Consider the following 12,433-nt stretch of genomic DNA (forward strand, 5'->3'; position numbering starts at 1 on the left):
CACCACATTTCCAGGCAGCACATTCCAGACCCTAACTATTCTGCTGTATGAAAAAGTTTTTCTCACAACCCTTTGAACGTATGCCCTCTCGTTCTTGTTTCTTTTACGCTATCCAGACTGCCAGGGATAGGGTGCACTTTAAATTTCACCAGCGACCCTAGTGGGATTTGAATCCATAGCCTCAGCATGCTATTCTATGTCTGAAGGCCTAGAATATTACACTGCAGTACAGGCCCTTTGACCCTCGATGGTTCCACAGGTCAGTGTAACAATCTGAAGTCCATCTAACCTACACGTTCCATTTTCACCCATATGCTTATCCAATGACCATTTAAATGCCCTTAACGTTGGTAAGTCTACTACTTTTGCAGGCAAGGCATTCCATGTCCTTTAACTCTGAGTAAAGAAAATATCTCTGACATCTGTCCTATATCTATCATCCTTCAATTTAAAGCAATGTCCCCTTGTGCTAGCCATCACCATCTGAGGAAAATGACTCTCACTGTCCACCCTATCTAACCCTCTGCTCATCTTCTGTCTCAATGAAGTCACCTCTCAACCTTCTTCTCTCTAACCAAAACAGCCTCAAGTCCCAGTCTTTCCTCATAAGACCTTCCCTCCATACCAGGCAACATCCTGGTAAATATCCTCTGCATCTTTCCAATGCTTCCACATTCTTCCAAAATGCGGTGACCAGAACTGTACACAATATACTAAATGTGGCTGCACCAGAGTTTTGTACAGCTGCAGCATGACCTCATGGTTCTGAAATTCAATCCTTCTACCAATAAAAGTTAACAGACCATATGCCTTCTTAACAACGCTATCAACCTGGGTGGCAACTTTCAGGGATCTAAGTATGTGGACTTTGGCTTATCCACCTAGTAACATTACACCAAATAGGAGATATATCTTTGCACACGGGGTGGTAGAAATCTGGAATTCTCTTACCAAATGCAACATGCACGAGCTCAATTGATACTCCCAAATTGGAGGGGGAAATGTTTTTCCAAGCCATGGTTTCAAAAGGCTACACAGAGTCAGATACGTACAGCATGGAAACAGACCATTCAGTCCAACCCGTCCATGCCAACCAGATATCCCAGTCCAATCTATTCCCACGTGCCAGCTCCCAGCTGATATCCCTCCAAACCCTTCCTATTCATATACCCATCCAGATGCCTTTTAAATGTTGCAATTGTACCAGCCTCCACCACTTCCTCTGGCAGCACATTCCATACCTGTACCACCCTCTGTATGAAAAAGTTGCCCCTTAGATCTCTTTTATATCTTTCCCCTCTCACCCTAAACCTATGCCCTCTAGTTCTGGACTCCCCCACCCCAGGGAAAAGACTTTGCCTATTTACTCTACGCAAGCCCCTCAATTTTGCAAACCTCAATGAGATCACCCCTCAGCCTCCAACACTCCAGGGAAAACAGCCCCAGCCTGTTCAAGACGAGGTGGATCGATGGATTTTGCACCCAGTCAGCCAAGACGTTATTGACAGGAGGATTAAATAGCCTCCTCTATTATGTAGTTCTATTCTATTAATGATTTCAACTCACCACTTTGTTTATTTCAGCTATAGCAAGCTGCAAAAGCATAAGCATATTATCGGCACCACAAATAGTCATTCTCTCACGCTCCAGTAACTGGCACCATCCTTTCCGGAATTTCCTTATCAACTGTAATACTTGCTGCTGAAGAGAATCCATGTCTCTGTGTGACAGTGAACAAACACCAGGATAAGTTATGCAACATCTAAAAACTCAAGACACTGTGTAAGACGTTCTGAGTTTATTTTTAATTTACTCTCGAGATGCAGGGATCACTGGCCAGGCCAGCGTTTATTGGTCAGGCCCAGTTGCCTAAAGACAGATAGGCATCAAGCGTATTGCTGTTGGCCCGGAGTCACATGTAGGCCAGATTGGGTAGGGATTAGAGATTTCTTTTCCTGAAGAAGATTAATGAAGATGTGTTTTATGACTAATGATTTTGTGGTCATCGTTAGTTATCGAGTTGAAGAATTAATGTTGTGACAGGCATATCATAGAGGTACGTTGGAGTATTTTATTTAAATTTTTGGCTTTTATGCACAAAACAATTATTTTCTAGAATGGGATTGTAGAAACATTAACAAACCAATTAAAAAGCCAGAAACTGCACTTAACAGGAAAATTTGCACAAGGTTTCCATTAGACATTTGCAAGAGGAAACAGCTTGCATTTATATAGCATTTTTAATGAAGTTAAAGTAAGATAATAAGTAAGTGTTAACAGATGGAGACAGGATCAGTTCAATTCTCCTTTTCATCAGCATGAATGAGAAACAGAAATTTACACATCACATACAGCTAGCTAATCTCCAGTGGCATTGGTCATAATCAATCTGAAGGTACGCTTAAAACTGTAATAGGAATTAAACATGACACTTGCTGAAATTTGAAGCTAGATTCCAGCCTTGTAATACTGTATGTTATTGGCAAGTTTCCCATGGTGTCAAACCCTGTTTTATAATAAATCAGCAAAATACAAACTGGGAAAAAAAAAGAGTTACGCAAAGCAAATGTGACACTTACCAGAAGTTAATTCTAACAAAACTTTGATCGTATGGAAGAACATGAAATATTATATTGTTTCCTTCCCCACATGCTGTAGTCTATTTGCCATATCATGCATTGCCTGGCTGTTTTAAAAGAACAATCCACTTAGTCCTCGACAGAAAGGACAATTGGCAGTGCGTACATTTCTTTTGAACATTTTTGTTGAAACTGTGGTGCATATGACGTCAAGCTAGAAACCAAGAGGTCACCATTATGATCCAAGGATGTGGGTTCAGATTCCAACAGAGCCAAAGAAAACCATTCAATTCAATTAACTAAATAAATCAGGGATCAAAAAGATTAATCTCATTGACCATCAGATTGCCAGGCTCCCATTTGGTTCACTAATGTCCTCGGGGAAGGAAATCTGTTGTCCTGCCTCAGTCTGATCGGAGAGACTTCAGGCCAAAAGCAACCCAATTGGCTCTTAAGTGCCCTCTGAAATGCACTAGGAAGTTCAATGTGAATTTGAGACCAATGACAAATACTCTGATTGCTACAATCCATGAACAGAGCTTCAGTAAATCACTGCCACCTGGCATGCTCAACAAGTTTTAGATCAATTAAGAACTTTTACATCCTTCTCGGTGTACATTTTCTCAAAACAAACACTGACTGGATGATAAAGTGAACAAAAAAAAAGGGGTGGGATATTATTGAACTTGATAAGAGAACTGAAGCAGCTTTGGCATAAAGAACCTACTTTCCTGCAAGGATTTTGCTCCTACACTGCTTGGAAGGCATCATATTACATAACTCGATATTTCTAACCCTGGATCAGAGCAAACAACCCACTGCCTGTAAGGATGGTAGAGGCAGAAACCTTCATAATATTTAAGAGATACTTAAATATGTACTTGTGATACCAAGTTATACAAGGCTATGGGCCAAGAGTTGGAAAATGGGATTTGAATTGTTAGGTGGCTGCTTTTGACCATGACCAGCTGAAGGGCTTTGTTGTCGATCTCCACAACTACAACTAACTCAGTATTGTCAGGTAGTATCATTGTTATTTTACACAACATGCAAGATTTTACAGGAAACTGTTCTAAACTGTCACAGGCTGTCATGCTGGAATAACTCAGACCCCAATTTCATCCTAATCTATCTGGCATCAGTTCAGGGACCTGCTTTACACTTTGTCTAATTTTAATCTCTACTATTCCAGGAATGCAAATTCTGGCAGGCTGCAAGATGGACCTATGACCTCAATCCACCAGGAGGGCGAGGTTAAAAGAACATGTATATAAAATCAGGCCTTGCACATCCCCATTGCCAACTGGTGACTAGACTGACACTTAGTGCAGGTTCCAGATCTAGAAGGAGCACAGGCAACTTAAGCAACTACTCGACAGCAAGGGGAATACATTAAATTAATCCACCACAAGTTGAGGCCCTGTTGTATCAATCCTCAGCAATAATTCTCATCAGTAACGGGAAGAGCAAGATAAACTACATAACTCTCCACCCACACTTTCAGGAGATTCTTCAGCACTGGAGCAGTTGAGAGTGGAGGAGCCAGAAGAGATGTGGAAATGGCAATAAAGTTTGGAATTTTATATTTCTCGGCCAAGGTCAGAATTTATTTTCCACTCTTGGTGGCTCTTCATGGACCACAGCAGTATATCATAATGGTGCTCCCAAAGCAGCTTTGGGAAATTAATTCCAGGATCCTGCATGGGAACCAGATTGAAATTTGCAGAATACAGAGGGGCCTGAGAATGGAATGGAGAAGATGTTTCCACTTATACAAGACACCAGGATCAGAGGGCACAGTCTCCGAGCAAAGGAATGACACTTTAGGAACTAGATGAGGGTGTGCTTTTTCAGCCAGAGAACGGTCAAGCTGGGCAACTCATTGCTGCAGAGGCCAAGGTATTCAGTGTCTATAAGACAGGTTCTTGACCAGTAAGGTCAAGGTAGGAGAGGGATAGTGAACATGGCTTTGTGCGTGGGAAATCATGTCTCACACACTTGATTGAGTTTTTTGAAGTAACAAAGAGGATGGATGAGGGCAGAGCGGTAGACGTGATCTACATGGACTTCAGTAAGGTGTTCAACAATGTTCCCCGGGAGACTGGTTAGCAAGGTTAGACCTCATGGATCTGTGGATACAGAACTGGCTCAAAGGTAGAAGACAAAGGGTTGTTTTTCAGACTGGAGGTCTGTGACCAGTGGAGTGCCACAAAGATCAATGCTGGGTCCACTATTTTTTGTCATTTATATCAATGAGCTGGAAATGAGCTTAAGAGGTATAGTTAATAAATTTGCAGATAACACCAAAATTGGAGGTTTAGTGGACAGCGAAGAAGTTTACCTCAGATTGCAATGGCATCTTGGTCAGATGAACCAATGGGCTGAGGTGTGGCAGATGGAGTTTAATTTAGATAAATGCATTATGGGAAATCAAATCTTAGCAGTACTTATATACTTAATGGTAAGGTCCTAGGGACTGTTGCTGAAAGGTTCATAGTTCCTTGAAAGTAAAGTCACAGGTAGATAGGATAGTGAAGGCAATGTCTAGTATGCTTTCCTTTATTGGTCAGAGTATTGAGTACAGGAATTGGAAGATCATGTTGCAGCTGTACAGGACATTGGTTAGGCCACTGTTGGAATACCACATGCAATTCTGGTCTCCTTACTATTGGAAGGAAATTGTGAAACTTGAAAGATTTCAGAAAAGATTTACAAGGATGTTGCCAGGGTTGGAAGATTTGAGCTATAGCGAGAGGTTGAACAGGCTGGGGCTGTTTTCCCTGGAGCATTGGAGGCTGAGGGGTGACCTTATAAGAGATTTATAAAATCATGAGGGGCATGGATACAGTAAATAGACAAGGTCTTTTCTCTGGGGTGGGGGAGTTGAGAACTAGAGGGCAGAGGTTTAGGGTGAGGAGGAAAAATATAAGAGACCCAAGGGGCAAAGTTGGTGCATGTGTGGAATGAGCTGCCAGAGGAAGTGGTGGAAGCTAGTACAATTGCAACATTAAAAAGGCATCTGGATGGGTATGTGAATAGGAAGGGATGAGCCAGGTGGGACTAGATTGGGTTGAGATATCTATTCGGCATGGATAGGTTGGGCCGAAGGATCTGTTTCCATGCTGTACATCTCTATGACTCTATAATGGGGCTGAGAAACATACCAGCTGTGATCAAATGGCAAAGTAGACTGGATGGACCAAATGGCCTCATTCTGCTCCAATGCCTTGTTGCCTTACACTGCATAGTGAGAATACATTTAAAGCTTGAGAATACTCAAGGGAGAAACTGGCATCAGACTTGGCAAGGAGCTTGGATATAAGTGGGAAAAGCCAAGATAAAAAGGAAAGAGTAGAAGCCCAGTTCTTCTGCCCATTCCTTGGGGACATGAGGGCACAGCAGGTCATCTGGGACTGGAGTAATGTATATGCCAGGCCCAGAAAGGATATAGCTTCTCTGGGCTTTGGGATTTAAATATAAAGTCTAACCATTTTCCCTATACCATTATGATAAGCCATTTTATCAAGATTGGAAGTTTTTTTAAAATTTACTTAATGAATTGCCTACACAAGAAAGTGTGGTAAAAGTAGATTTAATAACTTTTTAAAAGTAATTGGGATTATATACCATTATAAACCTACAAAAGCAGTATGTACTATTTATGAGGCACACAGCAGCAGGTCAACAAGACCCTCTCTCCTGAAGAAGGGTTTATGCCCGAAACGTCGAATCTCCTGTTCTTTGGATGCTGCCTGACCTGGTGCGCTTTTCCAGCAACATATTTTCACCTCCCACAATATTGTCTAAACCATGACCTCGACCACTTGGAAGGACAGGGGCAACAATTCACGGGAACACCAGTGCCTGCAAATCGTAGATTTTTAACAGCATGGAAACATGCCTTCCAGCCAATCATCAGGCATCTAATCCCGTCGTTCCACTTGAAACCACACTCCAACTTCTCTTGGAACAACGATCACCGTCAATGGAACAGTGTTTCATTGTTATCCTACAGTATACAAATAAGGTACAATCCCATTAACCGTTCACCAATGTAGATCCGTTTCTGAGTAGTAAACTCTTTCCCAGAGAATTATGTCGTATATAAGAGGCCAGGTGTCCCCCAGCCTCGGGGAGGGGGAAAACGTCGGGTAGTCTCAAATTTGAGGAGTTCCCAACGGTTCAGGGGCACGTTTCCAAAACTTAATGTCGACCAATCAACTAAAGGATAGTAACAGTTTTTAAAATAAATTACCCACCCAGAACTGAAACTTGCTCAGGTTGCTATGAGCAACCACACACAACGTACGAACACCTTTCCCGCGAAACAATAAACCATCAAGTTGAATAGCGTTTAAAAATACTTCTTCATTTCACTATAGTTTAAAGACTATAGGGAAGGAGGAGAACATGGGTGTTTTGCCATTTGCCACGTTTATCCAAGTCAACCCCGTTGTTCAGAGTTTTTGAGGCTGACAGTCGAAAGCGGGCAACTCCTTGGTTCTTGAACTTACCAACTGTCACTTGTGTACAGTTACTCCCAATCTAGGCAGACAGGTAGGTTGTTCACCAAAAAAACCTGCTAAAGAAGTCAGCACGAACACCACACCTTGTTCTGCGAGTAAATCTTTCCCCCCTCCCCTATTTCTCGGCTTAAAGATAAAGAAAGATCCCAGCCAGCCTTATTCCCCCCACAGCCAGCTCCAGGACAATTTAAAAGTCCCGGGCCGGAACCGCTGTAACCAATCAGAGCGCCGCTGCTACAATGTTGCACTTTCCTCCCGGAAGCGAAGCGGTGGCAGCCAATCAGCGGCGCGCGGCTGTGTCTCAACGTTCCATCGAGGGTTTCCCCGGCGAGTCTGAGAGTTCCATCGGGGATTCCCTCCCATTCCCCTGGGCTGCGCGACCCGATCTGGGAGAGATGATGGTGAACGAGGCCGGGTCGCGGGGCGCCACGCACACGGTGCCCACCGAGGAGACGGTACACGTGGTGGAGCTTAACCCTTTCGAGGACGGCGGCGCCGGCAGCCTGATCGCTTACGGAGGCGACAACTACATCGTGGTGGGCAGCTGCCGCTTCCAGGTGGGCGGCCCGGGCAGGTCCTTCCAGGGAGCGGGTGATTGTTCTAAGGAGGGGGAGGTGGTGAGGAAGGGATAAGGAGGACAAGTGAGTAGGAACAGTCCCATCCAACACACAAAAAACAAAGCCTCACCCCCAACAAGAAGGGTTTCTTCAACTAACTGACTCACTGCTACATTTCTTGCAAAGTTAAAAATCACACAACACCGGGTTGCAGTCCAACAGGTTTAATTGGAAGCACTAGCTTTCGGAGCGACGCTCCTTCACCAAGTGATATCACCTGATGAAGGAGCGTCGCTCCGAAAGCTAGTGCTTCCAATTAAACCTGTTGGACTATAACCTGGTGTTGTGTGATTTTTAACTTTGTACATCCCAGTCTAACACCGGCATCTCCAAATCATGACATTTCTTGCAGGTATGCTTACCTTGAAGAAGTGCCCCTCCTCTCTCCCACAGGATTTCTGATCTAATCTTTTTTTTTCTTATTCAGCTATTGATTCTCCCAGGCTGGCCTATACTCATTCGTTTGTCTGCCCAACTATGTTTTCTCTCTCTCTGGGTTCCCTCTCCAATCATCGTTTATTTCGCCACTCCATCTTCTGCATATAGCACATATTTTCCCAGCTTACATCAGTTCTGATGAAGGGTCAGTGGAGGCGAAATGTTGAATTAATGAATGAATTATATTTATTGTCTTTTCCCCATACAGGCTGCCAGATCTGTTCAAATTTTTTTTCCAGCAGTTTCTGATTCCCAGCATCTACAGTTTTTTTTAGATTAGATTACTTACAGTGTGGAAACAGGCCCTTCGGCCCAACAGGTCCACACCGACCCGCCGAAGCGCAACCCACCCATACCCCTTACCTAACACTACGGGCAATTTAGCATGGCCAATTCACCTGACCCGCACATCTTTGGACTGTGGGAGGATACCGGAGCACCCGGAGGAAACCCACACAGACACGGGGAGAACGTGCAAACTCCACACAGTCAGTCAGCCTGAGTCGGGAATTGAACCTGGGTCTCAGGCGCTGTGAGGCAGCAGTGCTAACCACTGTGCCACCGTGCCGCCCCACAGTTCTTTGGGGTTTTTATCTTCAACTAAGTTCAGTGATGTTGCATGCAGATCAATTGAGCTGATCCAAAAAAAATGTGGATGGAGTGCTCCCTAGGCACTTTACAGGCAATGAATCTATTTTTTTTTTGGTTTCCAGGATTTGCTGAATTTTATTAATCCTCCCTCAAACTGAGTGGCTTACTAGGCCATGTCAGAGGCCAGTTAAGAGTCAACCACATGCTTTCCTTTATTAGTCAAGATATTGAATACAACAGCAGGGAGTTTATGATGGAGCTGAATGTAACATCAGTTAGGCGCCAGCAGGAGTACTGTGTGCAGTTCTGGTACCACGTTATAGAAAGGATATGATTGAACTAGAGAGGGTCCAGAGGAGATGCGTCTGGGCTGAAATGATTCAGTTATGAAGAGAGGCTGGGTAGGCTGATGTTGTTTTCCTCAGAGCAGAGAGGCTGAAGGGGGACCTGATTGAGTTGCAGAAAGTTAAGAGGAGCATAGACAGGTTTGATACAGGGAAACATTTCCTTCTAGTGTAGAAGTCAATAACCAGGGCTCACAGTTTTGAGATAGTAAGGGGAGGTTTAGATGAGATTTGAGGAGATAATTTTAGAACATAGAAACTTACAGCACAGAACAGGCCCTTCAGCCCACAATGTTGTGCCGAGACTGAATCCTTTTGTAAAATATTTAACTTAACCTACGCACCACTCAACTCACTGCTACCCATGTGCATGTCCAGCAGTCATTTAAATGTCCCCAATGACTCTGCTTCCATCACCACAGCTGGCAATGCATTCCATGCATTCACAACTCTCTGAGTAAAGAACCTACCTCTGACGTCTCCTTTATACCTTCCTCCTAATATCTTCCAACTATGACCCCTCGTACCAGTCAATCCTGCCCTGGGGAAAAGTCTCTGGATATTGACTCTATCTATTCCTCTCATTATTTTGTATACCTCGATCAGGTCTCCTCTCTTCCTCCGTCTCTCCAGAGAGAAAAGTCCGAGCTTATTCAGCCTTTCTTCATAAGGCAAGCCCACCAGTCCAGGCAGCATTCTGGTAAACCTTCTTTGCACCTTCTCCAAAGCCTCTGTATCTTTCCTATAGTAGGACAACCAGAACTGTACACAATATTCCAAGTGTGGCCTCACCAGGGACTTGTAGAGCTGCAGCAAAACCTCGCAGCTCTTAAGCTCGATCCCTCTGTTAATGAAAGCCAAAACACCACATGCTTTCTTAACAACCCTATCCACTTGGGTGGCAACTTTAAGGGATCTATGTACTTGCACACCCAGATCCCTCTGTTCCTCCACACTGCCAAGAATCCTGTCTTTAATCCTATATTCAGCTTTCAAGTTTGACCTTCCAAAGTGCATCACTTCACATTGATCCAGGTTGAACTCCATCTGCCATTTCTCAGCCCAGCTCTGCATCCTGTCTATGTTGCGCTGCAGCCTGCCGTAGCCCTCGATACTATTGACAGCACCTCCAACCTTTGGCCCACAGGGAGGTGGGTATCTTGAACTCACTACTTAAAATGTTGGTGAAGTTGGGAACCCTCAAGGTATTTTTAAAAAGTATTTAGATGAGCCCTTGAAACACTGTAGCATACAAGGTCACGTATGGAAATGGAATTGGAATAGATGGATATTTGATGACTGGCACAGACACGATGGGCTGAAGGGTATTTTTGACCATATGATCTGGGGTCACATGTTGTCTAAACCAAGTAAGCACTGCTGATCTCCTTCCCAAAGGAACATAAAGGGCATTACCATAATACCACCATCGTTCTTTTTTTAAATATCTATAGTATAATTATGCAATAGAAACTGTAAGAGCCCAATTTACATATGGGATGATCTTGCAAACCATAATAACACGGTGATTGCAGAGTTTGTATTTTTTACTCTATACATTACATTGTTTGAAGGATTAATATGCCCACTCCTAGTGCACAGCTTCAAAATAATAGTTTAGGATCTGTCATAACGTTAAGGCAGACATTAGTAGCCAGAGGGTTATCAATGTCTACTCATGCCTTCAAAGAATATGGGAATAGTCCAGGAAAAAGATGCCAAGGTAAATGATCAGCCTTAATCTCATTGAGCGATGCAGTAGGCTCAATGGGCTGAATGTTTCAATGTTATTGCTGGACTTGTAATCCAGAGGCTGAGGCACATGCTCTGGGACACAGGTTCAAATCCCATCAGAGCACTGGGGAAAATTAAATTCAGTTAATAAAACCTGGCTTATAAACTAACCTTAGCATAGGTGACCATGTAAATATCTGGTTCACGAATGTCCTTTAGGGAAGGAAATGCGGCGTTGACATGTGACTCCAGGCCCATAGCAATGTGATTGACTCTTAGCTGCCCTCTGAATGGCCCAGCAACCACTCAGTTCAGGGGTAACATCTGAACCCAGCATCTTTTTGATTCAGAGGCGAGGACGCTATCAACTCAGGACTGAATTTGTTTTTGAATATTATGAGTATTCCATTGTAATATCTTTCAGGAAGAAGATGCGGAAATAAGAGGTATGGAATTCAAGACACTTCAGACATTTAATCGAGGAATTCGGGTAGATTCGATCGCATGGAGTCCAGAAACTAAGATGGACACACTGACACAACTGATCCAGTAAGAGATATGATTACTTTCTAATTCATTCTAAGAATGTAGATGTCACTGGGAAGGCTGGTATTGATTATCTTTGTCATTGAGAAGGTTATGATGGATCGTTCACTTTTGACTTAACGCGGCAGGTTCAACACAACTGAGTATCTCTCTGGGTCACTGTAAACGCCGCTCAACAGTCAACCGCATGGCTGTGGGTCTAGAATAGGTCCACCCTGGGTAAAAGTGGCAGATTTAATTACCTTAAGGCCCTGATGAATTTTTATGGTAATCAGCATTGTTTCAAAGTCATCTTTCCCAATACCAACATCTTATTTTGCAGATTTTTAGATTAGATTCCCTACAGTGTGGAAACAGGCCCTTCAGCCCAACAAGTCCACACCGACCCTCCGAAGAATAACCCATTTCCCTCTGACTAATGCACCTAACACTATGGGTAATTTAGCATGGCCAATCCACCTGACCTGCACATCTTTGGATTGTGGGAGGAAACCAGAGCAACGGAGGAACCCCACACAGACACAGGGAGAATGTGCAAACTCTACACAGACAGTGACCCGAGGCTGGGATCAAACCTGGCCCTGTGAGGCTGCAGTGCTAACCACTGAGCCATCGTGCCACCTGTAAAACTGAATGGGAATTGTGACTGCAAAGGTGGGATTTCAGTTTTCTGGATTATTAGCCCTGACCTTTTGGATGACAATCTCAGGAATGTAAACAGTATCTTTAGTGTACTTCTGTATTAAAACAGGCTAATCGACTGGCGACAACACAGAGGAACCATTCAGCCTTCACATCCATGCATGCTCTCGACAAAGACAATTGAACTAGTCCCACTACTATGCCCTTTCTGTGTAGCCCTGCAAGCTTTCCTCTTCAAATAATTATCTAGTTCCTATTTGATAGCCACAATGGAGCCTGCCTCCATCACAGTCTCAGACAGTACATCCACTGTATATAGACAGTTTTACTTATGTTGCCTCTGCTTTTTTCCCCTTCACTCTAAACAATGCCTTGTTTTTGATCCTTCTGATAATGGCACCAGTTTCTCCCCATCT

The 12,433-nt window shown here is 43.6% G+C and overlaps 2 protein-coding genes across 4 annotated transcripts in view; one reads left to right on the top strand and one right to left on the bottom strand.

The window, feature by feature from the left end:
• Nucleotides 1-7,297, bottom strand: part of parpbp (PARP1 binding protein) — a 50,106-nt gene extending 42,809 nt beyond the window's left edge. Inside the window, exons 1-2 of one of the 3 annotated variants that reach the window (XM_060839196.1) lie at nt 7,094-7,297; nt 1,567-1,720 (exon numbers count right to left, since the gene is read on the bottom strand). In XM_060839196.1, the coding sequence (XP_060695179.1) occupies nt 1,567-1,716 (150 nt within the window). In that variant the 5' untranslated portion in view covers nt 1,717-1,720; nt 7,094-7,297. Of the gene's footprint in view, nt 1-1,566; nt 1,721-2,579; nt 2,701-6,838; nt 6,896-7,093 lie in introns of those variants that run through there. The other 2 variants (XM_060839198.1, XM_060839197.1) reach the window with 2 other exon arrangements.
• An 88-nt stretch (nt 7,298-7,385) lies between these two features.
• nup37 (nucleoporin 37) overlaps nt 7,386-12,433 on the top strand; it is a 46,250-nt gene continuing 41,202 nt past the window's right edge. Inside the window, exons 1-2 of the mRNA XM_060839199.1 lie at nt 7,386-7,662; nt 11,254-11,378. Coding sequence (XP_060695182.1) covers nt 7,501-7,662; nt 11,254-11,378 — 287 coding nt within the window. The 5' untranslated portion in view covers nt 7,386-7,500. The remainder of the gene's footprint in view (nt 7,663-11,253; nt 11,379-12,433) is intronic.

This window comes from Hemiscyllium ocellatum, chromosome 19, assembly GCF_020745735.1.
Source record: "Hemiscyllium ocellatum isolate sHemOce1 chromosome 19, sHemOce1.pat.X.cur, whole genome shotgun sequence".
Taxonomy (NCBI): domain Eukaryota; kingdom Metazoa; phylum Chordata; class Chondrichthyes; order Orectolobiformes; family Hemiscylliidae; genus Hemiscyllium; species Hemiscyllium ocellatum.